Source organism: Electrophorus electricus, chromosome 3 (genome assembly GCF_041902795.1).
Source record: "Electrophorus electricus isolate QZ-2024a chromosome 3, ASM4190279v1, whole genome shotgun sequence".
NCBI lineage: Eukaryota > Metazoa > Chordata > Actinopteri > Gymnotiformes > Gymnotidae > Electrophorus > Electrophorus electricus.
Window position 1 is genome coordinate 2,357,711 of NC_137499.1, and position 26,336 is coordinate 2,384,046.

General features: G+C 41.3%; 4 protein-coding genes and 2 non-coding genes across 15 annotated transcripts in view; all 6 read right to left on the minus strand.

Annotated features, from left to right (window-relative positions):
• Positions 1–3,644: 3,644 nt before the first annotated feature.
• rpl13 (ribosomal protein L13) lies at positions 3,645–6,623 on the minus strand. Its single transcript, XM_027011034.3, has 6 exons — positions 6,535–6,623; positions 6,069–6,185; positions 5,769–5,910; positions 4,742–4,915; positions 4,117–4,173; positions 3,645–3,845 (listed from the first exon to the last, which is right to left on the minus strand). The coding sequence occupies exons 2-6, from the start codon at positions 6,170–6,172 to the stop codon at positions 3,687–3,689; spliced, it is 636 nt and encodes a 211-aa protein (XP_026866835.2). The 5' UTR covers positions 6,173–6,185; positions 6,535–6,623; the 3' UTR covers positions 3,645–3,686.
• Positions 4,243–4,328, minus strand: LOC113579284 (small nucleolar RNA MBII-202). Its single transcript, XR_003410854.1, has one exon. It is a non-coding gene; the product is annotated as a small nucleolar RNA MBII-202 (small nucleolar RNA).
• Positions 5,009–5,089, minus strand: LOC113579291 (small nucleolar RNA MBII-202). The gene has a single exon (XR_003410855.1). It is a non-coding gene; the product is annotated as a small nucleolar RNA MBII-202 (small nucleolar RNA).
• A 1,648-nt stretch (positions 6,624–8,271) lies between the features above and the next one.
• gcshb (glycine cleavage system protein H (aminomethyl carrier), b) lies at positions 8,272–11,731 on the minus strand. The gene is made up of 5 exons (XM_027011046.3): positions 11,057–11,731; positions 9,960–10,039; positions 9,569–9,632; positions 9,359–9,490; positions 8,272–9,246 (listed from the first exon to the last, which is right to left on the minus strand). The coding sequence occupies exons 1-5, from the start codon at positions 11,202–11,204 to the stop codon at positions 9,152–9,154; spliced, it is 519 nt and encodes a 172-aa protein (XP_026866847.2). The 5' UTR covers positions 11,205–11,731; the 3' UTR covers positions 8,272–9,151.
• Positions 11,732–11,874: 143 nt separating this feature from the next.
• Positions 11,875–18,903, minus strand: kars1 (lysyl-tRNA synthetase 1). Of its 2 annotated transcripts, XM_027011014.3 has the most exons (15): positions 18,813–18,903; positions 18,242–18,387; positions 17,925–18,072; positions 15,973–16,135; positions 15,767–15,860; positions 15,444–15,630; positions 15,072–15,197; positions 14,844–14,963; positions 14,600–14,762; positions 13,883–14,056; positions 13,641–13,726; positions 13,258–13,343; positions 13,036–13,162; positions 12,806–12,949; positions 11,875–12,322 (listed from the first exon to the last, which is right to left on the minus strand). In XM_027011014.3, the coding sequence occupies exons 2-15, from the start codon at positions 18,373–18,375 to the stop codon at positions 12,248–12,250; spliced, it is 1,827 nt and encodes a 608-aa protein (XP_026866815.2). In that variant the 5' UTR covers positions 18,376–18,387; positions 18,813–18,903; the 3' UTR covers positions 11,875–12,247. The 2 variants fall into 2 exon arrangements, with proteins under 2 accessions (XP_026866815.2, XP_026866820.2); XM_027011019.3 differs by lacking the exon at positions 18,242–18,387 and having other exon boundaries at positions 18,813–18,897.
• Positions 18,904–19,248: 345 nt separating this feature from the next.
• nfat5b (nuclear factor of activated T cells 5b) overlaps positions 19,249–26,336 on the minus strand; it is a 35,330-nt gene continuing 28,242 nt past the window's right edge. For 4 of the 9 annotated variants that reach the window (XM_027011235.3, XM_081709394.1, XM_081709363.1 and 1 more), the window contains 5 exons: positions 26,028–26,096; positions 25,388–25,482; positions 23,373–25,227; positions 22,992–23,237; positions 19,249–22,583 (listed from right to left, as the gene is read on the minus strand). In XM_027011235.3, coding sequence (XP_026867036.2) covers positions 23,008–23,237; positions 23,373–25,227; positions 25,388–25,482; positions 26,028–26,096 — 2,249 coding nt within the window. In that variant the 3' untranslated portion in view covers positions 19,249–22,583; positions 22,992–23,007. The remainder of the gene's footprint in view (positions 22,584–22,991; positions 23,238–23,372; positions 25,228–25,387; positions 25,483–26,027; positions 26,097–26,336) is intronic. The other 5 variants (XM_081709382.1, XM_081709376.1, XM_081709371.1 and 2 more) reach the window with 4 other exon arrangements.

The following is a 26,336-nucleotide window of genomic DNA, read 5'->3' on the forward strand; positions in this document are numbered from 1 at the left end:
GACTGTCACTTATGTGACAGACTTGGTGTGAACAGGAAAAAAAACAACAACTCCCCTAACTGACGTCAATTCAGAAGAGTCGACAAGAATCAGCGTGCACGGGCGGACGTGAAAAGACAATTAACTGGAAGATGCATGCGCTGTGCAGCACAATCCCGAATGGGATATTGACTCTTGCAGTGCACATTTGTGTCCAGCTGAACTGAAATGGACAATGTAGGTGTCAATTCAGCACGGCGGATGTTGTGTTATAGTCTCATGGTGCTGGCTTGTTACAGCCACGAGGCTGATTGCACTGAGACGTCGCATGCTGCAATGGTAAATTGCTTGATCTTCGCGTGCAGTTTACAACGTCACTATCCAGGTAGCATGAATAACATTTGTTATTAAAATGCTCAATCTTCAACGTCATGGTCCGATGCTTTCCTTATGAAGAAGGAAATATTTCTAGAACACTAAAACCTGCCTTACTTAAAGGCCTTTGCTTTAAATTCTAGACCACACCGCACTGTGGAGAAAAAAGCTGGACTCTCTCGTCACGAGTCAAATTTGTGAGTGGAGACAGTTGCAAATGATCGCATGCACTTTGGGCCCCGTGAGAGACAGACTGCAAGCTAGTTATGATCTGATTAATGCGTAAGAACATAAAGGTTTGAGAGGTATTAAATGTGTTTTATTTAAACAGTCCATGTGAATTACAAATGCACACGAACACCCCAGCCTGCATAGCTTACACACACTGAAAAGCTTCAAGGAAATGCACACATAACCCTGAGGTAACACTTAAGTAAACCCCAATCGCATCAACAACAGCAAGGGACTGTTACCGAGTCTCGTTTCCAGTTTATGCACACTGCGCACTGAACTATCCGGCGCTTATATAACCATCGCTCCCTGCACTGGAGGTGCGCTTTCGCAGGTCAAGTGCCTTTATACGTGACCTGTTAAAGTACTTTACTACTGCATTCCTCAAACCTCGGCCTACTTCCCTCTCTTAGCTAACAGGATGTTAACAAAGCTACCGCTCCCATTTTTGCACTGGAAACTGGAACTGGTCCACGCACCCCCCCCCTCCCCCTCCCCCCGAGAGGTGACACTGAGGCCACTGCGCGGCTGCCAGTTTCAATCAGGTGATCTTAAATTTACTTGCTTTCGCAAATGGCGATAGTCGTATTATTTGCCCGCATACACGCAAACCAGATTCTTGGAGGCAACTCTGATTAGTTAACAGTTCTTATAGTTCTGAAGGATGCAAAGTGCGTATATGAATTACGTCTAAATTTCGCTGGCTGCTATTATAAAGACGCCAGATTCTCAACATTGACAGCGGTATCAAGTTGTTTGCCAAACGCTGGATATTTATCAGTATACTCAGACAGAGCCCTGCCTCCGCCACGTCTCACCTCCTGCTGGAGGCCACGTGGGGATTCCGCGCTCGCGTGGAGCAGCAGAGCTCGCGGAACCATTCCAGACCATTCCAGCAACGCCCTGGTGCATATGGACAAGATGCAGGGTCGCCACAAGAAAGGCACCCGTGCATGCGACAGCGCCTATAATTAAAGCTACTTGTAGCGAAGGCATGTCATTCACAATGTTAGACTGTATTATAGCGTCCTTCCCAATGATGGACTGTAATATAGCGTCCTTCACAATGTTAGACTATTATAACGTCAATCATTGTGAATGACGCTATAATACAGTCTAACCTTGTGAATGACGCTATAATACAGTCTTTCACTATGTTAGACTGTATTATAGCGCCCTTCACAAGGATGGACTATTTTAGCGTCATTCACAATGTTGGAGTGTATTATAGCATCATTCACAATGATGGACTGTATTATAGCGCCCTTCACAAGGATGGACTATTATAGCGTCATTCACAATGTTGGACTGTATTATAGCATCATTCACAATGATGGACTGTATTATAGCGCCCTTCACAAGGATGGACTATTTTAGCGTCATTCACAATGTTGGAGTGTATTATAGCATCATTCACAATGATGGACTGTATTATAGCGCCCTTCACAAGGATGGACCATTATAGCGTCATTCACAATGTTGGACTGTATTATAGCATCATTCACAATGATGGACTGTATTATAGCGCCCTTCACAAGGATGGACTATTATAGCGTCATTCACAATGTTGGACTGTATTATAGCGTCATTCACAATGTTGGACTGTATTATAGCATTATTCACAATGATGGACTGTATTATAGCGTCATTCACAATGTTGGACTGTATTATAGCATCATTCACAATGATGGACTGTATTATAGCGTCATTCACAATGATGGACTGTATTATAGCATTATTCACAATGATGGACTGTATTATACCGTCATTCACAATGTTGGACTGTATTATAGCGTCATTCACAATGATGGACTGTATTATAGCGTCATTCACAATGATGGACTGTATTATAGCGTCATTCACAATGATGGACTGCACTATAGTGTCATTCACAATGTTAGATTGTACTGTAGTGATGAGTTAAAATATTTTCATCATTGAACATTGTGTCGGTAGCCATTCATAACGTTTGTGTGAATGGTCTAATGTAACCATTTTTTTTAAAAAAAAAAAAGGAAAACAAAAAAAGAGACGAGGCCTATTTTGGACTACTTACATAAGCTCATATGTAGGCTATTTCTCAGTTTCACTCGTGTATTGAGATATTCTTGGCCTCGTGGATTTACATGCTTTTTTTTTAAACCAAACGTCATGAAGCGCAGTTGATTCAAAGCGCCCCCTACTGTTAACAATAACCTGCAGTACATCTCAAATTAGAAAAAAACAAAACAAAAAACGCACGAAGATCCGTGATTCCCATATCCTACTTGTCACGCTACCCTCTTAGAAAGGAAAAAAGCTTCTCAAGATAATTTTAATTAATCCTATGTTCTCTCCAGGCAATTACATGTATTGCCTTCGTGCATAAGCCAAGTACGTGAAAAAGCAGCACCTGTTGCATAAGATGGAAAAATAACCGTTTTGACACTGGGCCTACATACTTGCGTTCATTTCTCCAACATGGGCCTACAGACTACTTGAACTCACCCACAAGTACACAAAGGCTGGGTGGTAAATGTAATGTTTGCATAACACACCCACTACGCTTACCAAAACCTCCACCCAGGTGTCTAGTAGGTCCATCTACTGCATTGCACGAAATTAAGACACCAGGATTTTACAGCCCTGTAAAACGATCATTTTCAATCCACGGTGTGGTTTTATTTCCGTCGTAATAACGTGTTTACAGTAGTTTCCTCCATGTCCCCCAAATTGATAGCAAACGCCGAATGGGTACTAAAAAGCCAGCATGTCAGGCTGTTTTAATCAGAGGCAAAATGTTTAACACCCCTTCAACCTTTAAACTATATTACAAAAGTATTACCAGAAATACAAAAAACAAGCAGATAAATCAAACCAAGACCAAGGATGTACCTGTTGCCATATGCTGCCATCTGGTGGCTAAAAAGTCCAAAAAGACTCTACACAATGTCCATAACTAACATGACACAGAACTATGATTGTGATTCAATCTGATACAGAATTCTGAATTGTTTTGAACCTATAATTTGAGAAACCTGACCAAACGGAGACATCTCCATGCACAGACTGACGCGTGATATTTTGGGTGAGACTTTATTTAGACTTTTATACAAATGCTCTCATTTCTTCTTCTCAACTTCCTGTTCAGCTGCCTCCTTTGCCCTCTTAGCACGAATGCCGAAGAGACGAGCATTGGCCCGGGCCATGCGCAGGCTGGCGAAGGCCTTGAACTTCTTCTCCTCTTCCGTGATCATGCGGGCCTTCTCCTTCTTGTACACCTGTGGGAACGACAGGGAACATGTTCATCAGAAACACAGGATTTGACAAAATAAAAGTCCTATAAAAAAAAGGTTAAACATGTGATTAATAAAATCGTGTGTGCAGGCTATCGATGCGTACGACTCATGTCCTTTTCACGTTAAGCATATCATTTGCTTTTTTTTGACAGGGCTATCATTCTGAAACACCAATATTATGATCACGGGTAAGTTATGGAAAATTAGCCACCATGTGACCAAGAGCCTTCTTGCTCTGTTGAATAATACATACATTTTTAATGGGCATGACTGGTCCAGTGAGTTGTGTGGCCATCTTCAGCTCCTCCTCCTGGAATTGGCAGAGATAAAAGTCAAGACAAATGGAAATGAGAGTGCACAATAATGGAGAGCACAGGGTAAAAAATTCAGTGCAGTCATCAGCTGGAAAAGGGTTCAAAGGAGGATCATCAAGGAAGTGCAGAGATTCCGGAGAAAGTGTCATCATCTGACCGCAAACACTGAATTGGAGAACTTTTTCCAGATGGCACGTGGAAAGCAGTTTGGCCTTTTTGAGTTGTGTACTAGATATTCAGTACCCACTGTGACGCACTTGGCAGCGCAGAGCACGAGCACTAGTGCTTCGTTTCCTCTGACCCCACACAATAGGGAAGAGGCAAACCAGTGACACTTACTGGTATGGCTCGCTTTCAACAGTACCATATTCACACCACAAAACATCGAGGTGCACACAGACATTTCGTGATACTGTGCACATTGAAGAGTACATGGGGATTTATTCAGATTCCCACGCCTTCCTAAAAACGTCAGGATTTTTTTTTTACAGCATGTTTTACTATGAGGCAGTGCTGTACAAGACACCTGCAATTTCTACGTGACAGAAGCACGGAGCTACTCACGGTGCTGTCTCCCTTCTTGGGTGCCGAGGCCTTCCTGGGGAACAGGATAAGCTTGGAACGGTACTCCTTCAGCCGCTGCACATTGGCCTGCAGCGCCTCTGTTGACCGGTTGCGGCGGCGAGGGTCGACAGCAATACCGATGGTGCGAGCCACCCTCTTGTTGATGCCGGCAGCCTGAAACATCGCCCCCGAACAAACGCACAAACGTGGAGTCATTACACTCGGACAAAGCCGGGAACAATGCTTTAAAAACATGGTGGACGTTCAGGCAATGCGCAACAGTCATCAGCAATAAGGGTTCAAAGAGAATCATCAAAGACGTACAGAGATTCCGGAGATTTGTCATCATCTGACTGTTGCTTCAGCACATTACAATCTACATTTAATATACCACATTTAATCACTGCTTCAAAAGTAAACAAAAAAAGCCCCTACACATGACTCTTTGGGGGGAAAAAAAAAAAAAAAAAAAAAAAAAAAGAGAGTCAAAGAGTCATCTTCATGAATCAGTTTTGAAAACTACAAATTACATGCTTTGCTTTCCAACAATTGAGACTTTTTTAATCAAAAGTAATAACCTTTTCAAACATGCTTATTTATACCACAATTACTACTGCAGGAATTGTCTTTCTTTAAGTGCTGTATTACTCAGACAAGAGCTCTCACAGACACGGTTGCAAGGGCTATTGGAAGAAAAGGGGAAAAAAAAAGCACACAAAGGAGGAAAAGGAACGAGCCAGGCACAATCTCTCCAGAAAACACAGAAATTGGTGCCAATTAGCTAAAAAGTCCTAAATAGTACAGAACCTCCACTAAAACATGATGCTAGTCTTACCACTAGCTGCTCACAGCACCAAAGCAACCACATTTCATCACATGTCCAAATGAAACCCATTACACATGAATCCCCAGCTGCTACATGGAAAACTGCCCTTTCCTTTAAAAGTCATCCGGACCAACTCTGAAATCCTTTAAGATACTTTTGCAAAAAAGACACAAATTTGACTCCAACCTTAGCCATACATACCTTCAGTTCTTCCAGGGAGAAGCCACGTCCGGCCCGGACCTTGTTATGGTACCTGATTGTTGGACACCTGACGATGGGTCGCAGAGGTCCAGCAACCGGGCGAGGAGCAATACGACGCGCCTTGGCCTGCCGAGCCTTGCGCCTGCGGGACGACAGCAAAGTGCACCTTCATCTCAACATGGTATGTGAAACTGTCTTGACCCAAGTACATTCGCAGCGTGCACACACGAGAATCAGCTCCGCCAGCAAACCTGCATCTGTGGAAGGACACCTTTAAGATGAAAAGCACTCCAGACTTGCCTGCGGAGCTTCCTGGCTGGCTGGTTGAACCAGGTGCGGACTCTCCTCTGCCAGTCTTTGTGAAAGTGGGGGTTCAGGATCATACCATTGCGACTGGGGGCCATGGCTACTTACACCCTGAGGGGGAAACCAAGACGGCAAAGCCTTAGTGCTGCTAGGGCTGAGATTCTCTACTCTAGGAAGTCAAATCTGCACAATACACTAAAACAAGTGTAAACGGACGATATAACGCGTGATGTGCGACCACCTTCTTTAGCCATTGAGCGACACAAACACAACGCTACTGGCGCTCTACTCTGGATCCTTTTTCTACAGCTTTAATATACAGCTCATGAACAATAATGATACATTCTTATAAGCAGCACACTACGCTGCTCATACGAGGAAACCCAAACGTTATCTGATGTACACTTAAAAAGGATTCAACAGGATAAACCTGATGACTTGGAAACATGGATACACGTACCGTCTTGGGCAGAATATGGCCGAAAAGAAAAAGGAAGTGGCAACGCAGTGTTTTGTGGGATATGAAGATGCCAGCCAATCGCAACAGGACGTTGGCTCTGTAACCGGATATGTGAAGCCACAATGAAAGAGAGCCTAAAAAACAAGCAACCAAACTGTGCGTTCAAAAAAAGGTATATATATGAGTATATTTTAAATCTCTGTGCTTTTTAAACTATTGATAAATGTACGATTCATGAATATGTCCTTTTCATGTTAATCACATTAACTAGTTTTTTGACAGGACTTTTATTCTGCAATTATTCAATCATTTATTTTGTTTGTCTTTGTCTTTATGTATATCCACTCTTTACTCAGCACTTTTATATATAATTTATTTATTTATTTATTTATTTTTTCTGGGTAACCAGTATTTAATTTATTGTCAATACTCTATATTCCTGGGCCACAGAAATGTTTCTTTTCTATGAATTACTATTTTGTTACTGGGATGTAATATAGATAATGTCCAATTTAAACAACTTCCAATTACAGATAACTTTCAATCTAAGCAAAAATATGAGTGAAAAATGTCAGTATCAGATTAAGTATTAAATAATGAAATATATTCATGCTGATATATCTTCTTCTTCTTTTTTTTTTTAAAGTGGCTTTTCTAAAACTTGGATACAGCTTTAGAAAAATAAAGCATGTGTAATCAGCATGTGTATAATAAAATAAACATCTTAAACAAAATTGCATAAAGCACCAACTCTTGGGCCTTATGACTTTAAAAACTGCTTTATAGCATTTTGTGTACATCCTGGTCCCTCGATGACAGTAATTCTTCAAACATTAAACACAATATATTAAATCCAAAACATCACTTCCCTGAGAGACTATGCTTTTTTGCAAAATTTTAGTCTTGCACTACTATTGTGGGACACAATGTACAGTATAACCCCAATAGAAACAAATCAACTCACCTCCAAAAGATTGTTTGAGCATCATCAGAGATGGTGACAAGTTAACATAGTAGAAATGTTTAAACAACATGTATGGTGCCCCATTATCATAGCTGGAAAAGTTGGTTATGTTGGCCCAAAGACAGATTATTATAAGGCTTTTATTTTTCTGGTATATAAACTTCTAATATAAACTTCTAATGATTCCATTATATTTTTCAGATGAAATATTCAGATTACATCACATTTTATGTCATTTTAAACATACATTTCCTCATATTTGTCTCTATAGTGTGCCATTTCACTTGGACAAAATATCAGCAACTCAACTTTAATGTCTAAATATAGACCTTAACTAGTAATATTTTCTTCGACTGAAACTGAGACTATGATCACTATTTCATTAATCATTGATAATACACTGCAACTCATCTGTGTCTTAATCCAAGGGCAAAGGTCAAAGTGCACAGTGCCTGAGTGAAGAAGCAGGTGTAGTTTTTAATCCCTGCTCCATGTTCAGAACAAGATAAGCATTTACAGTAAACGTGACAGTAAAAACTGAAATGCAAGAACAGAGAGCTGCCTGAAATAGGATGGAACTGGTCCTATACGCTCCTAGTCTTTAACAAAGTCCTATTATACCTACCTACATTTAAGTTGCCAGTCCACCCACTCTGAAGTAATTTCTGTGTGCAGGTGAAATTGATATGCAGTATTTGGAATCAAATTTACCAGTACATTTCCAAATTACATCTCTCTCACTATACTTCACTGCAAATTACAGACACTTTCAATGGTTGTAAGATATTTATTAAATTAAATAGATCCTTGATTCACTGACAAGCCTAGTGAATGACTAACAAAGACAGAGTTATTCATAAACCTATGCAGCTAGGTTAGATTATTAAGGGCAAGATGACATGGCAGTACTGTGCAAATAAATTCAGAAAAGTTATTTCATAAAAGGAATACCACATCACCCGCAATGCTCGTCTTCAATGTTTTTGCACCCGGCTCCTTACCCACTGAAGTTTTTTATTTATTATTATTAGTTTCCTTGATTCATTTGAACATTCTCTTGAATGTTTACAGATATCTAAACCAAAAAGGTGTATGAGGAAGGAAACAACTGCTAAATAAATCTATACAGTAATTTCACATTTCAATTGTATTTATGCACCTATTAAACATATGCAGTTACAATACCACAAAAACGTTTACTCAGACGGGGCCTTTATATTAAGAAGGCCTTAAAAACAAACTGGTGAATAATTAAAATAAATGCCAACTTCATGTGAAACTGTTTTGGTGACTATTGACAATTTTACATTGACTGGCTAACTGGAATCTTTTCCTGAAAATAAAGTCATGAAAAACAGTTCTCTGAAAACAGGAGGCTTACTATATTTTGATACATTTGAGGCTTTTTTAACTGACTTAAGCAACTGAGCTAAAGCACGTGATAGTGGCCCAAGTTTTTATTAGCGATAGTAAGCAACATGTGCTACAAGATGATACGCTAACAAAATAGATAACTACTTTGGTACTGTGAAACTATTACAAAATCAAGATACTTTGGTGTATTATTAATACAGTCTCTAATGGCAGAAATTTACAAGTGACTTTTAGCAGGAAAGTCATCAATGATTAATAACAGGAAGTAGAGTCGACAGATTACTCAAGTGATTTGATGTATTTTTCATAGGCAGTTTCATCCATGAGGGCTTCAAATTCTCCAGGGTTTTCTATGGTCATCTTGATCAACCATCCTTAAAAACAGGAGAAAGAATTGATGAGTGCTTCAGGGAACCAGATGAAGGTCTCTCAGATTGAGGTGACTAATTGGTTTGTTAGTTTTGACCCACTGTAAGGGACACTCACCATGTTCATAGCAGGATGAATTGACAAGTCCAGGGTTGTCTTTCAGCTCTGTGTTGATTTGGGTTACTTCTCCAGTCAATGGAGAGTACAACTCACTAGCAGCCTTCACACTTTCTAAAGCGCCAAACTCCTCTATAAGGCAAAGTGGAATTATGTCTAGTGATGGAAAAAAGGTGGCGTGAGAGAAATTAATTTTTGAATAGCACTCACCCATTGGTTGAAGCTTCTTCCCAACTTCTGGCAGTCCACAGTATACAACATCACCCAATGCTTCCTGTGCTTAATAAAGGACATGCAATTTATATCACTGTCATGACATAAGGGTCCATTTTTAAACACCTGGATTTAATTTTCTTAGACCTGGATTAAATCTAATGGAATTGAAATTTCCTTTATAGTCTTGGTTTTAGGACTAATCTTGGTCTGGAGAACTGGCATTTTTAGCTGGTCTACTGTCCTCACAGAGGCAGGGGCAAAGTGCAAAGCTTTAGGAGTTGAACAAAAATGGTGACATGTTTGAGAAGGCACACAAAAGAACAAATATAAGGCACAATGAAACAGCCTTGCAAGTATCGACTAATCACTGATGGGGTTGATGTACCTGAGCAAAGCTGCTGATGCCGATTGTACCAATTTCCCCCTCAACTCGAACCCACTCATGTTTTTCTGTAAATCTAAGAGCTGCAGAAAAAAAGACCATATGCATGTTTTCAGCTTTAACTGGTACATTATTATTATCATTATTATTAATTAATGTGTACCCTATTCAAAAAAAAAATCCATCAACTGCAGTCCTATTTAGGATTCTCTGGGGTGCAATTAATTCATTAACAGTTCCTAATGCTGCAGCCAACCCATGCAGGTCAGGTTTAAACCAGACTATGCAGTATACAGAGATATGGCTAACCTTTTTTGAACAACTCTTATGAGTCTTAGGTCCTAGTTGTTTTTTTTCCTTATTTAAAAAACAAACAAACAAAAGAAAAACGTTTGTCACCCTGAAGAGCATTGCGTACCTAATAATTTAATTCAAATCAGGCATGTATTTAAACGCATTATACTCAGTATCCATTCCAGGTCTTTCATCAAAGGGTACCCACTGAAAAACTAAGTATTCTACCGATTTAAACCACGGTACAGTTTTCTGATTACAACTAGTCTAACCGTCTTATACAAGACACGAAATGTGGGGAATTCTTAACCAGGTTTACTGAACACAACCACCGGGATGATTCCGAATCGTTAGTGTAAACGTGAGAAACAGCTGGACTAGTTGCTCCGTCTAAAGCTCTTATTTAATGGAAACGCGAACAGAAACGTCAAACTGTCAACTACCTTTTAAAAACGTAATATTTGCAGGCAATTAAATGAAATGCTACAAAAACTTTTAATGTTGGTCTAAAGTTTACCATTATCGCCTAAAACCTTATTCCATCTGATTTCCATTTAGTGCAAATTTAAGACAGGAAAATACGTTTTAAAAAGTAACCTATCTATATAATTTACATGGAAGGCAAAGAAACGTTTGGGTGCTCGTCTGCTGTGATGAAACCTCCAGATAACATTAAGCGACCTGAACAAATCCGAGCAGTTTGCAGGAGTTTAACATGCATGTTTGAACACACGCAGCTGCCAGCGCTCCAAGGTCTGAGGAACACGCTTCAGTAACTTAGACCACGATTGACCAAAACGTTTTACCGTCTGCCAGTCGCGACGTCGTGCTGAACGCCCTAAGAAGACTCGGCCTCCGGAGCACCCGGCCAAGCGTGTCATGTGCGGCTCTTGAAAGCAAAGGCAAAGCTACAGGAGCCTTGGAGGCAAAACGGAGCGCCGCGCAAGTCGCCATCGGCGTGACTTCACGGGCTGGAATGAAACCACGGTCTGATGCGCGCCGCCGAGGACGCGCGCTCCCGGTGAGCGTCCATCCCAGTGCTGATAGCCGATACCAGACCTGGCGTTAATGGGGGAATTAACTAAGAATAGTTAATTTACAAAACCACATGTACCGTGGAAGGGGGGTAACTTTGACGCCGTTTCAAAGACTAAATCAATAAGAAAACTTCCAAGAATGTAAAGTTGTTAAGACTCGTGGTGCAGACCTGCACCAGTTCCTTCAGACGTATTCTCCCACCTATGATTGCTCAAAAGTAATCTCAAATAATTGCCCATCCGGTTGTCCTTCTGCAGGAATAAGGAGTAAAGGCTGACCTGCTCCTGCTTAGATCGTATAAAAATAGCTGGTTTTGCAGTAATTAGTCCTCAGGTGACCCCAGTATGCCATGGAAAAGTAACCTTGTTTTAACTGGATGTACGTCTACTGACCGGTGTGGACACGCGCCGGCCATTTATTAGCCCAGGCAGCGGACTACTGGTGTTTGCAGCAAGCACATGCACCGATTCGTTTGTCAAAAATAAATAAATAAATACTTGGCTCATTTGGTTAGGGTTCAACCTTCCACTAGGGCCATGTCGAAGTGTATCTACACCCCGTACCCACCACCAATGGAACACGTCAATTTAATTACGCATGTAAAGGTTTATTTCTGTAGTCAGGTTGGGGATTGTTAAAAACACAGAGGGCTGGAGTTATTAAAACCAGTTTAAGACCAAAAATACAGCTTAATTTGAATCAATCTGCTTCACAGATTCAGGCCTCAATTTGATGTCAGGAAGATACAACAGGCAAAACAATAGTAAAGGGGACACACTTCTTCTGTCTAATGCTGGACATAAAAACAAAACCAGGATGTCACTGTTCCCTTTTACTGATGTTTTAAAGCCTTTCACCTTAAAGATATAAACCCCAATATTAAAACAAACCCCAACATGGATGAAACATAGATATGATTCAAGTCATGGATTTCTGAGCAGATGACAGCAGTCACAGCGTTAAACTGAGGTGCCCTCTGCTGGAGGGGGAGGTTTATTATCGTCAGGCTTCATGGCAGGGAAGAGAAGCACCTCCTGCAACACAATTACAAGACATCCACAAGGACGCAAGTTTAACGTGCATATTTATCCACACAGTGCAACAACGTTCGCTGGCCTACCAAAGTAGATTTGATGGTTTTGTTTATACAGCATTCATTCGACAGGACTGTGATCTAGCAAAGGAGTTAATTTTCTACATTTTGGAGGAGGTTGACACTGCATCCTTTAAAGGCTCACAAGGTGTCTGAAAACACTTGCAGGAGAGTCTCAGCCACTTCTATCACTGTGTGCCTATTTTTGCAAGTCAGTTTATTAAGTGGCTCAGACTGACCTTTGTGATTATAATTCCTGACTTCCTTCAGTCAAGGTAAAAGTTACAGGCAACTGTAATGTACCCAGCAGTCGAATTGTAGTGATGGCCGATTTGATTCCAGTTTTTAACACTTGCCCGTGTATATATGAGCAAATCATAATGCACGAGAATGATGAGATGTTGTAACAGGAGTGTGCAAGTACCTTGATGTTGTTTGAGTCCGTGAGGAACATGGTGAGGCGATCGATGCCCATGCCCCAGCCGGCGGTGGGTGGAAGGCCATATTCTAACGCAGCGCAAAACGTCTCATCTATGAACATGGCCTCATCGTCCCCTTCTGCTTTGGCCTGCGCAACAAGACACACGCAAATTGACGCAAAGCCAAAGTTTATGTGCACATCGAAAAATCTCGACACAGTGTCAAATTTCTCACCTTGGCCTGCTGCTCAAAGAGCTCTCGCTGACGGATGGGGTCATTCAGCTCGGTGTAGGCATTGCAGATCTCCTTCTTCATGACGAAAAGCTCAAAGCGCTCGGTCAGCCCCTTCTGTGATCGGTGCCTACGCACAAGGTGGAAATGGGCAATGGATCCAAACTCGGTCAACACAGTAGCACAGATGAAAGGGTTGTCTAGAGTGGTGGTATAAGCCCTCACCATTTGGCCAGGGGGCTCATGATCTGGGGATGGTCACAAATGAACGTTGGGTTGATGCATGTCACCTCCAAAAACTCTCCAACCAACTGCAACAAAACAGGAAGCCAGAAAATAAGGACTACACCTCTGAAGATGCGACAGGAAGTCCTTCTTCAGAACAGACACATCTGTAACATTTAAAGCTGCGAGTCCTACAAACTTCGGTTAAATTACTGCTTGAAAATAGATACGTTCGTCTCGGTTCAGATGCATTTCCCACCATTGCCATCCTCCAGGGCAAAGGTAGCACAGTAGACAGAGATCTTCATAAAGAACGTGAAACTCCTATGCAAAAATGCTGTGATGCACAGCAAGGCTGTTTTGAGCAAAACCAAATGAATTACCTTGTCAAGGAGGCGAGCAGTTGTTCTGGGAGGTGGACACTCCACTCCTTTCTGGACACACAGTTCATCGAAGAATTTGCGAGTTTCTGTGCAAAAAATTACAAATGCTAAGATGACTTACCACTTAAAAAAAAACAAAAAAAAAAAACTAAAAGTTGCTGTCAGTGTTCATCTGAGATATTTGGCTACTTAACCTTTTCCCCCTCCTTATGTATACATATATGTATGGCTTTCAGTTTTACCATCAGTATCGTAGGTGTCAGGGGCCGGGAACTTCACCCCCATTTCCTTTTCCAGGTCATGGGTCATGCTCACTCTTCTGAATGGAGGGGTGAAGTCAATTTCATAGGCCTCTCCTTCTGACCCTTCAGGGTGGTAGGTCACCATGTAACCACCTGTAATGTGCTTCACCATTCCTGAGACAAATAAGGAGAGCACTTTTACAAGAAGACCCTAAGAATAACATTTTCACTGTAAGCGTGGGATCCAACAGCCATGTTTATACTCATTTTGTATTTTAGGACAATATGACAATGCAGAATTTGTCATTTAGTGGCCCTACTGAAGCCATGCGAGATCTAATACACAAGGTTTCCAGAAAAACAGGACATGTATATGTATAACTAAAAGGTAGGTCAACTGCTCAAACACAGCTTTGACGTCAATGAATTCTGGCACATTTGGAAATGGTTAACATATAAACAGGAATAACAAGGACATGCTAGTAAGATATAATCAATCAATCATATTTGTATAAATATAGGCACAGAAATGTATAGCAGCTGCTGATAATCTACTCCACCCTGGCTACACCTAAAAACATGATTTAACCATCTTTCATCAGCCATATAAAGACAAGTCTATAAATGATGCACTCACACAATTGTAGGCTTTGCCTGCTTTTTAAAAAAGATTACAACAAAAGAAAGACTGGGGGAAAAACTAAACAAGGAACCAACCTGAAAGCAGCTTCTCTGTGATTTCCATCAGGTCATGATAGTCAGCATAGGCCATATAAAACTCACACGTGGTGAACTCAGGGTTGTGAGTGAGGTCAATGCCTTCGTTTCGAAACTGACGGCCAATCTCATAGACACGGTCGATGCCTCCAACCACCAACATCTATAGGCAGAAGCAGCTACCATGAGCATCGTTCCAGCAGGTTAGGGTTATTTAGTGTACAGAGGGCACATGACCCCTTACCTTATGGTAAAGCTCTGGAGCAATCCTCATGTAGAGGTTCATATCCAGTTCATTGTGGTATGTCACAAAGGGCTTAGCCACTGCCCCCCCGGGAATCAGATTCATCATCGGCGTTTCGATCTATAGCACAGAAAGGCACCAACGTCAACAGCGAGGTGTCACACGACAAGCAGTCCACATCGGAATTCAGGACTCACTGTGTATTTCTCTCATGAACTGTAAGCTCACCTCAAGGAAGCCAAGCTTGTCCAGGAAGCTGCGCAGGTATGTTATGATCTTGGCACGAGTGATGAATTTCTGTCTCACGTAGTCGTTGAGGATCAAGTCCAAGTATCTCTGACGAAAGCGCGTTTCCTACCGTGAAGACGCACCCAGATTACTGAATGGTGAACAGATCCTGGAACCACAGTCATCTGACACTACGCTGATGATGCATCTCTTTTAAGCCTAGAGTAGAATAACCAAACTCAAATTTCCCTTTTTTTTGCTTCTCAAAGAAAGGCCGAACTCACCAGGCACAGTGCTGTCCCACTTCAAAAATAAGATGTCAGGCTAATGGAAGCAGCTGACCTTAAGCAAGAACTGGAAGCAAGAACTGACCTTGTCCTTCAGGCCAAAGTGGAGGTGGGGAAGCATGTGCAGACACGGCGACAGCAGGGTCATCTCCACAGGGATGATGCTCAGCTCCCCTTTCTTGGTCTTCCCAGGGTTACCACGGACACCAACGATGTCCCCTCGTCGTAGTTTATTGTTGATGTGAATAAAGTCTTCCTCTGATTTGTAGTTCCTGAGAAGGTGGCAGATGATGGCAACATTTATATGATATGATATACAACTGTGTAGCAAAGAATACACTTGCCTGAGCAGTTCACTTGAGGACAATACATACTTCTTTATTTTATGATGGAGTATGTAAATCAGACCTGGAGTTTGCCATGACCTGCAACTTCACACCCTCTCCTCGCAGGTCGTAGAAAAGTAATTTGGATCCAGAGACCCTTTTAGCATGGACACGACCTATTAAGCGCGGAATATTTTATTAAGTTTAAGCAACACTTACAGGGATGAAAACACCATCAAACCACATTTAGCTAAAATGCAAAATTCTCAAAGCTTTCAAGGTATTTACCTGAGACACTAAGGATATCTTTTAAGTGGTCGCCTGGCTGTAGGTGACTGTATTTTTCAATAAACTCAGTAAGTGATAGGTCCACGTGAAACTTGTGAGGATAAGGGTCTTCCGCAGTTCCCTTCAGAGCCTGAATAGCTTGTGTGCGGATCTTGAAGTATTGCTATATTGACATCAACATATTAGAACATGTGCAGTCTGCAAATGGGCCAAGTATTAAGGAACAGTGCAAATATAATAGATGTAAATAGTGAGACCAGGATTAGGACTACAGCAAAAGTGTGCATTGTTCACATCATTATTACAAACACTGCCTGGCCAAAAAAAGGTGTCTCACACTAATATTTCGTTGGACCACCTTTAGCTTTGATTACGGCATACATTCACTGTGGCATTGTTTCCACAAGCTGCTGCAATGTCACAACATTTATTTCTGTGCAGAGTTGCATTAATGTTTCCCCAAGATCTTGTACTGATGATGGGAGATCTGGACCACTCCACAAAGTCTTCTCTAGCACATCCCAAAGATTCTCAATGGGGTTCAGGTCTGGACTCTGTGTTGGCCAATCCATGTGTGAAAATGATGTCTCATGCTCCCTGAACCACTCTTTCACAATTTGAGCCCGATGAATCTTGGCATTGTCATCTTGGAATATGCCCGTGACATCAGGGAAGAAAAAATATCCATTGATGGAATAACCTCCATCAGTTATATGTTCAGTATATTCAGGTAGTCAGCTGACCTCATCCTTTGGGCACATAACGTTGCTGAACCTAGACCTGAGCAACTGCAGCAACCCCAAATCAAAGCACTGCCCCCACAGGCTTGCACGGTAGGCACTAGGACTAGGCATGATGGGTGCGTCACTTCAGCCGCCTCTCCTTACCCTGATGGGCCCATCACTCTGGAACAGGGTAAATCTGGACTCATCAGACCACATGACCTTCTTCCATTGCTCCAGAGTCCAATCTTTATGCTCCCTAGCAAACTGAAGCCATTTTTTGCCGGTTAGCCTCACCGACAAGTGGTTTTCTTAAGGCTACACAGCTATTTAGTCTCAATCCCTTGAGTTCCCTTCGCATTGTGGATGTGGAAATGCTCTTACTTTCACTATTAAACATATCCCCGAGTTCTACTGTTGTTTTTCTACGATCTGATTTCACCACACCTTTAAGTGATCACCGATCACGATCATTCAGGATTTTTTTCCGACCACATTCCTTCCTCGAAGATTATGTTTCCCTGCTGTCCTTCCACTTTTTAATAATGCGTTGGACAGTTCTTAATCTGATTTTAGTAGTTTCAGCAATCTCCTTAGATGTTTTCTCTGCTTGATGCATGCCAATAATTTCACCCTTCTGAAAAAGAATAAAATCTTTCCCACGACCACAGGATGTGTCTTTCGACATGGTTCTCATTTAACAAATGAGAAGATACTCACTGCATCAGTTAGGGTTAAATAACTTGTTGCCAGCTGAAACATAATCACCCATGCAGTAATTATCCAATGGGAGGCTCTTGCCTATTTGCTTAGTTCAATCCAGGTGGTGACCTTTTTGTGGGCAAGCAGTGTATTATTCTTAGTCACATTTATATGGCACCTTTCTCAATCCCAAGGACACTTTACAGACAGAAATCATCTTTTACAATCAAATCACACACACGCTAATGAGAAGCGACATCCAACTACTCTCTGTCAGAAACCACAGACCAGTGGGGGATGGGGAGGAGGTTCAGACCAGGACAGAGCACCATCACTGGACATACACACATTTTCACTTTCTCTCTCTCTCTCTCATCTATATACATACACAATTCATATTTATACATGACAATTTAGAGTATCCAATCAACCTAACTTCCACCTGCTAGGGGGCTGTGGTTTCTGCTGCTGCATGGAAACTCAAATCCTAAGAGCAAAGAAAGTGGACGGTAGTCACGCGTGACTCACAGTGGGATCGAGCGTCTCCTCGTCATTTCCGTACACAGTCTGCTGAGGCTGGTCGTTAGTCTCCTTATTTTGCTGCTGCTCGTGGTCTTTGATCTTTGCTTCCTTCTCGGCAGCCTTCTTCTCGGCCTTCATGCGCCTCTTCAGCTCACTAAAAACACACGCGAGAAAAGGGCTGTAAGCAGACCGACAGGAAAAAAAAAAAAAAAGCAGTGCGGTCGCCAGATATGCGCGTACAGCGAGCTGTTTAACTAGTGGGGTGACGAAAGGTTGGTTGCTTCTTTAACAGCAGCTAGACGTAAGCTAAGAACACCACCAACCTTTTGCCACCTCTCCAGCGACATCCTTGTAAAAGCAACGGAACGGTTTGTTGACGGCGCGGAGCAAACTTCTGCGCCCACAACCCAGCGGCCTGGCACACGCGATGCCCGGCCGCTCTGGCACGGCTCAACATGTCGAGTGTGTCCTATTCCACGAACCAAGAAAACGAACGACATGTCAAACTCGTTACCTCGTCAGCCTTCTAGACCAACCTCCGCTCCTCTTCAAATGAAACCTGCCTAACTCCGAGCAATGACGTTAAAACCACATAATAAACGCACGCTGTACAGGACAGATCACACATTAGCAAACATGCTGGCTAGTTAGCTAGGTTTATCTTAGCTTGGACATGCTGCCTGATTATGTGCAACTATCTAGCTGGCTGTCCACTGAAACGTGTGGCGGACACGTTAACAATGTTAGCCTTAGCTAACCACGCTGCATCATACAGCGCCCGCTGACGAAACCGAAAGATGTTTTCTTTGGTGACCAAAAGTCAGCCCTATCAAATTTCTCTCAGAAGCTTTAAATAAAAAGATTCTATAAACACTGGACGAACGAGTCACCTACTTTTTACTGAGTTTCTCCCCATCCAAAAGCCCGTCTGCCATCTTCAGTCTCTGTGCCACTCGACCACTAAGCGGCTGAGCCTGACGTTTACTGCGCGATGACGTCACGATTACTTCGTCATAACTGGGTTAAAGCAGCTTGAAGTTTATTTAGCGGCCGACAATTTCTGCATCTGTCTCCGCAGCAAACCATCGCTTGTTTAAGGATGGTGATATTTAAGACAGCCAGCGCCATTATCGGGGAGTGCTGTTCCTTCAGAGTGCTAATTACCAAAAACAAACAAACTAATTTAAAAGTGAAGATAGTCTTTATAGTCTTAGAATTAGTGTTAATTTCACAAAATTTTATTTAAAAATCTATAAGCTTTAGTAGCTATTAAGATTTGGTGTGATATGAAACACACCAAACATACAAAAGAAAGGCACATTTCAAATGATTTAAAATTATTATATTATCTATTTTTATTGATAACAGCCAGTATACAGAAAAATAAATGCAATAATACAAATGCCTACAGCAACACAAAATATTCATATGACTATGCTACCTTTTAAAATTGATAAAAAGTTATCTGAAAGAAGATAAAATCTGTAAGTTCCCATCTCTACCCACAACACATACACTGTCAGTGCATTTTTCACATCCGTTACTTAACCAGAAAGCAAGAAGAGTCACTTTACCAACTGCACCTGGGTGTAAGTGAATCAAACAAGAGATCAGAGAAACTAACTAAATATACTTTTTTTTTTCCAGTTGATCAGGAACTATAGCCACCACAATATCGCAATAACTATGGTGAGACCTGTAAAAGTATAGAATGAATTAAAACAAAGGAGAAGAATTACACTTTAAGTTCCCATTTGTTAAAAAAAAGAAGACAGAGTGGAAGAAAAACATTTATAAATTGAATAAATGAATCACACTGCATAGCAGTTTAATATCTGAAGAAAGGTGTTAGAAATGTGGTATATATTCTTATTAAAATACATCAGATTATGTACAACCCAATTGCACATTTTCTTGAGAAGATAAACTACACATTTTTCCCCCTTCAGTTACTCCAAGACACAGCATTAGGTCTCATTGGTCTTTTAAAACAGAAAGGTTTTTTTTTTTTTAACAATATGCTTTCAATTACAATTTTCAAAAGCACAGCTGTTTACTTTTAATTAATTTACCAGTTAAAGAGCTACCCATGAGAGTTGTCAGTATTGTATTGATATTTATTTAAAATCAAGAACCTTTGAGACATATTTTTCAAGTAACTTGTTTCTAGTAAATTACAAATAGAGTGGGGCTAAAACCACAAGGCAATTTATAGTGTCATGAAAAAAATTCATTTCTTTAAATATGCTGTTTTTTCCTCCTTAATTCTAAATGTATAGCCTAATGAATTCAGATACATATAGGTAGGCATTCATAAAGAAATTACAGAGTGACACACACAAAAAAGCAACACTGCATACTTATGAGGTTCATGGTATCCCTTTTAACACTCATAGGATATTAAGAGGATTAAATGCCTTATATACAACAATAAAAAAAAAGAAATAATGAGGAAAAATAATATGATTATTGGTCCAAATTCAGGTGAGGTTATGTTATGCTATATTTTGTTAGATTGTTAGATTATATTTTATTTGCTTATATGAGCTTTCAAAGTCCCATTCCATCTCTCCTACATCATGCATTCTATTTCAATAATTCCTCCTCATTTCCAATTAGGATAAAAAATAGGCTTCCTGTTCTCAGCTAGACCCCTTGTGCATTAAAAGTCACAAAGTTATGAAAAGTAAAATGTAAATGATCATGAATCTGAACAACTTTATATGGGAATTAAAAAGTCTTCACCTCCAATATACAGTACAGATGTTACTGAAGGTGTATAATCACATAATGCGGAGCTATTGTTTTATTCTTTTTTTTTTAAATCAGAAGAGCTGTAATTAAACACAGCTAATTCATTTGATGTTTCTTGAGACAATATTGACACAAAAATAAATTACATACTGTTTATGTACTAGTTTTCAAAATCTGATAAAACAGAAAATATTTGTATATTCACATAAATATTAAATGACAGATGGAAACACACAAAATGAAACTCAGTATTGTATAGAGATGAAGGCCAATCACAGACAGCTCTTTCTCCAATTCAAGTTCACAGCTCTTTCCTATGCAGAGGGCTCCTTTAAAGATCTAAAAGAGCACTCCTCCACCTAAACAGAGGTCAGAATAGTCACTATTCAAAACTAAGCATAAATGGTCACAAAAGAAGCAAACGTTCAAACGGATGGTAATTATCCCAGTAAAAGCTCAAATGAGCCATTGCTTTTGATATTACAGAGCAGGGCCCTTGTAATATACGCAATTATATTCATACTAACAACAATGCACAATCTGCCAGCTGCCTCTCACTTAACCAGATATTCATACCATATGAAACCTATCACAAAATAAAAAAAAAAAAAAAAGGCAAAGAAAAAAAAAGAAAGTTGGCAGCTTTACAACAAGCCAGGCATCAAACTAAAGAGCGTAGCTGCACAGCTAACTTCACATCCTGCTTTTCCGTCCACGGCAAAACAGCCCTACCTACCACTGCCAAACCATTTGAGCCATAAAACTGGCCAAATTTCTCACAAAGTTTATAAAAGGTGGTGCTGACTGAGTCCGAGGTCAGGCCTGGACTGGTCCTCTACTATCGAGAATGTTAATATTCTGCAGTAGGAATATGGTTTTATTTACATGTTATGGTGATGAGATTAAAGGCACAATAAAGGCATATAGCACCATGGCAAGATAACCTGGTAAAAACTGAACGATAATAATGGGACAGTATTTTGTAAAAACATGTTGGTAATAAGAGCTGGAAAATGTCCTGTTTGCCAATAATGCCAAACAGCCAAGTATCAGCGTACCAGACGCGTACCAGTAAGCAACATAATCAAGCACGGAGGCTTCATTTAGAAAGATATGTCAATATTATGAGAATTCACAGAACAATTAACATATTCTTTTTCACAACAACATATTAATGGACACATTTTGGGTATATATATAGAGATATACAAATAAACAGATGGGGAGGGGAGGGTGAAAGAGAGAGAAAGAGCTAGAAAAAAGTGAGACATTACACTACATTATATAGGTTACATAACCTAAATTAAAGTTAAATGTATTAACTATAAATGATATCCATTTTAATTTTTAATTTTAGTATAAATCTTAATGAGTCAGACAGGGAGGGGTTTAGTCAGAAACTATGCTAAACAAGCAAAATGCTAAACAAATAGTGCTAACAGCACAAAATGTTAACATGTATTACACATTTCTTTCCTTTTTATTTGAACTTTTGTTTTACAATTTGATTACTGTAAAAACAAACAAACAAACAAACAAACAAACAAACAATGCTTTAGTCTGTGTGCTTACTTGCTTATACAAATTTATAAAAAAAAAATCACACAGCAAAGTGCTTGCATGGAGTACTGACCAAAATACCAAACATTCCATCTTTAATGATATGTTTCATTCACAGCTGAAGACAAACACTGCAGATGTAGACTGCTTCTTTTGACAGACATAGATTCATAGAAATCTTCTGTTTGTAGTGATGCTGTCCAACTAAAGCATGAGTTTAACTCCTTGACCTCCACATCTCTGTGTTTTCCCCAGGTGATCTCAAAACTGTACATTCACGCATCTCATGTCACAGTTATTTGGACTTCTCCCCTGACTTTAATTAACTTTGCCAATTTTCTCCAAGCCTGTCTAGAGGGAAAAACGAAAGAGAGTGAAGCCACATCAAATCAACCTAAATCTGTGTACCAAAAGAAAACATTTTTTTTCACGTTTGAACATCTCTTAAACAGCTTGTATTTCTAGTGAATTCAACTTAAAATCTATAAATATGTTCATATCCTGTAAACATGAATGACAGACATAATTTAAAGCATTACACTGATGTAACTCAGTTCAGCCAAGTTTAATGAAATGTGTCCTGAGAATCTTATGTTAATATTCTGTGCTATTTTATTTATTACTGACTGCTTGCTGGTGAAAAAGCTTTGCATGCTAGTCCACCGTTTCCAGCATCCTCTTTAAATGGCATGTTTCGCATGAAACATTTTTCACACCGCACTTTCAACGTTAAACATTTGTAGTGTGATGGGTATTTACCTTACTCTGTAAGCTTCTAGTAAGAATGAGAAAGGCTGTTGCCCTGTTCCTGGAGACTCACAAGGAGGTCATCAATCTTTTCCATGTTCTGGGATGCAGTGAGGGCATTACCAGTTTCAGACATGGACTGGGTCATCAAGGAATGGATTTGCCCGTCATTCTCCCTCTGGGTCTGACCGGACTGGCTGATAGCAATGATTTGATCAGAGAGAGTGGTGCCTTGGGAGTTCATCAGCTGGCTGCACTCTGCAACACGGGCACAAAACCGATACATTCAACACCCGATACACCGAACAGAACACATTTCTGCGCAGCGGTCCACTTGTTACCCTTCTACCAGGGGTGAAACAATAACAGGATGTAGGTGTTGGTTATCTTTACCATTCTGGATTTCATAAACGAAGATGCTAGGCTGGTGGTTCTGGCTGGGTTGGCTGAGGTTTCCACTCACTGTTGTCTGAAACAGGGATGCGGGTTGTTGTACAGGTGAGGAGGTGGTGGTCTGGAGCCCTGCCACACCGTTCTGCGTGGCGAAGATCGCCTCCTGAGAGGCCAGTCTCCCCGGCATGCCGCCCGGGTCCATGAAGAGGTCCACAGAAGGCTGAGAGCTAGAGCTTGAACTCGGTGCAAGCTGCATAGGCTGCTCTTCGTGGAACAGGGTTTGCTTGCTTGCGGTCTGATTGGTCCCGACAGCACTCTGGTCCTGGAAGGACATGGGCTCAGAGGTTTCCTCCTGCCTGACCGTGACCATGCTGCCCTGGGCGAAGGGCAATGGCGAGCTCTGCTGCTCCGGTGACAATATGTTATTACTGTTTATTGATGGCATCTGAGTCTGCCCACTGAACAAGAGACCTGATGGCTGTTCTGGGGCCATTGCCGATCCCAGGGATGTAAAGAGCAACTCAGTCTGCTGCTGGTTAGGGGAGAGCTTGCTGTTTGGTGACTGGGAGATGCCCTGAAACAGAGAGCTTGGCTGGGGCTGGGAGGCCTGTGGTGGGGACTGTTGCTCCATGGGGGTGCTGTGCTGAATGGGGGACAGCTGTGCGGACGCTTGGAACACTGACTGTGGCTCAAGGGCAGACGTCTGCATAGAGCTGAGGAAAGCCAGCTGCTGTGGGTGGTTGTTATTGACCGCAAGTTGGCCCGGCAGGGCATTCTGGGAGAGGAACATGTTGGTCGCTGAGGGCCGAGGCTCTGTAGACAAGCTAGACCCGTCGAGAACATTCATGTTGCTCTGGAAAAGGGACGCTTGCACCTGCTCCTGGGTGGGCGAGGGCTTCTGCGTGTGGTAGAGCGGCTCCTGTTGGGTTCGCCCCTCTGCCAGAGGAGCCGGCGTGTGGAACAACAGAGGAGAGGAATGGGAGGGTGTCTGCTGAAGGTAGCCAGTTTGGATGATGAGCTCTTTGGCTTGTTGAAACAGAGCGGCCTGTTGCTGTTGCTGGGCTGTTGACTGCTGGAACAGGGCACTGTTGTTCTCCACCAAGCTTTGGGTGGAGCTCTGCTGCTCAGGGCCACACTGCATTTGAACCTGGGGATGGAACAGTTGGTGTTGCAGGTTCTCCAGAACTTGCTGTTGCTGCTGCTGCTGCTGCTGCTGTTGTTGAATCTGCTGCTGCTGAATCTGCTGCTGTTGTTGAATCTGCTGTTGCTGCTGCTGTTGTTGAAGCTGCTGCTGTTGTTGAATCTGCTGCTGCTGCTGAATCTGCTGCTGCTGCTGAATCTGCTGCTGGTGTTGAATCTGCTGCTGGTGTTGAATCTGCTGCTGCTGCTGCTGCTGCTGCTGCTGCTTCTTTGCCACCGAGTCCTCGGCCTGAAGCTGAATATTGCAGAATCCCTTCGCCTGCAGCTGCCGCACCGCCTGCTCTAGCTGCGCCACCTCGTCGGGAGGCAGGAGTGAGAGCTGGTGTTGTGGGCTGTCATCTATCTGGGAAAGCCCTGCCAACGCACCAGAACTGCTGCCAGACCTCTCCTGGGCCAGACCGTCACTGTCTGAGAGGAACTGCTGAGCTGCTTGCTGGAGCAGAGGTTTGCCAGGCACGTGGAAGGGGGGACTGGGCGCTATATCCAACTTCTGAATGGGGTTCAAGGTTTCCTTGCTGGGGAAAACAGATGTCTGAGGCTGCTCTTGCTCTCCTGGCTGATGGGACAGGGAGCTCGGGAATGTGTGGCTGCTGGCAGAGATGTTGTTGCTCATTTCTAAGGTCTGTGCGGATGAGTTCATGAGATCAGAGGTCTGCTGAGGACAAACATTGAAGACAAAACCAAGCAGTCAGGGAGAGAATTATGGTATTACACTGAACTGTTTTACTGTATACTGTTTTATATTATGCACCACTTAAATATTTTCCTTAGAAAATACATTTTAAAATAATAAAGATCTTTTTTCATGTACAAACCTTAAAGGTTGCAGAGTTACTTGAGACTTCCATTGGAGTGACTTCTTCACTTTTAACAAGAGGTAAAACTGGGACCATCAAGGCACTTTCCATAACTGTTCAAAACAACACATAAAATTTGTGACAGTTGATATGACTTGTTTGGTACCTCATTATAATAAGAAGAATTATTTAACATTCATTTAATGAATGGATATTAATGACATCATCAAAACCCTTAAATATGAATAACCATTAATAAGCAGTTATAACACATTAACAAAAAAGGGCAACAGTGACCTTTTGCTTGCCAAATAGTGAGCATACGTTGATATATACTGGTAAACCTCAGATCTTGGTTACATACCTTACTTTGTCTTTTCTATCGGTCAGCTTCCTCAACATTTGTTATTAAGACATAATTACATGTCCTATTAGTCATAAAGGATCATATGTCCTAAATAACACGTGAAATTGCATGTGTAATTGATAGCCATTATTAAACAAATTTTAAACCATTCATAAACCCTTTATAAAGATAGTCATATTGAAAAGTGGTTATTGTATTATGACAGTTATGGTAATCCACTGGAGAGAATGCAATAAGTAATATAGCACGATCCATTTTACAGAATATTTGCATACTGCTCTTTCTTTTTACCTTTAATCTGTTCAAAGGAACAGGGCTTGACTGCAGATGACGTCTCTTTTTTCACAGACACATCCATGACTGTAAACATGAATATTTTTCTGGATTAAGGAGATGTCAGTTTGGGCTTCCTTACATACTGCACCGTATATAGAGTAGACTTTTCTCTCTACTGCATTTGTACCCGTTTGTGTATAAGGGCTACAGCACAAGGTAGTAGTAGGTGGTACAAGTGTACAAGGAGTACAGTGTTTTATATTGGAATGGATTTTAGGGGAAGGAAAGTGGGTTGGGCTTATGGTCTGTAACAGAAGGGTTTAC

Bases quoted from the DNA above. Each gene is read 5' to 3' on its own strand.
- rpl13 (XM_027011034.3), bottom strand. From the start codon at position 6,172: ATGGCCCCCAGTCGCAATGGTATGATCCTGAACCCCCACTTTCACAAA. The intron at 4,916-5,768 runs GTATGTATGGCT...GCGATGTTTCAG, and splicing joins TCTCCCTGGAAGAACTGAAG to GCTGCCGGCATCAACAAGAG. The intron at 3,846-4,116 runs GTATGTATTATT...TCGTTCCCACAG, and splicing joins CAGTCATGCCCATTAAAAAT to GTGTACAAGAAGGAGAAGGC.
- gcshb (XM_027011046.3), bottom strand. From the start codon at position 11,204: ATGGCGACTTGCGCGGCGCTCCGTTTTGCCTCCAAGGCTCCTGTAGCT. The intron at 9,633-9,959 runs GTACATCAACCC...TATTAAGCACAG, and splicing joins GCATCAGCAGCTTTGCTCAG to GAAGCATTGGGTGATGTTGT. The intron at 9,491-9,568 runs GTGAGTGCTATT...TTTGCCTTATAG, and splicing joins GAAGAAGCTTCAACCAATGG to AGGAGTTTGGCGCTTTAGAA.
- kars1 (XM_027011014.3), bottom strand. From the start codon at position 18,375: ATGTTGAGCCGTGCCAGAGCGGCCGGGCATCGCGTGTGCCAGGCCGCT. The intron at 15,861-15,972 runs GTAAATACCTTG...CGCGCTTAATAG, and splicing joins AGATATCCTTAGTGTCTCAG to GTCGTGTCCATGCTAAAAGG. The intron at 13,344-13,640 runs GTAATTCATTTG...GTTTTGTTGCAG, and splicing joins CTGCTCGCCTCCTTGACAAG to TTGGTTGGAGAGTTTTTGGA.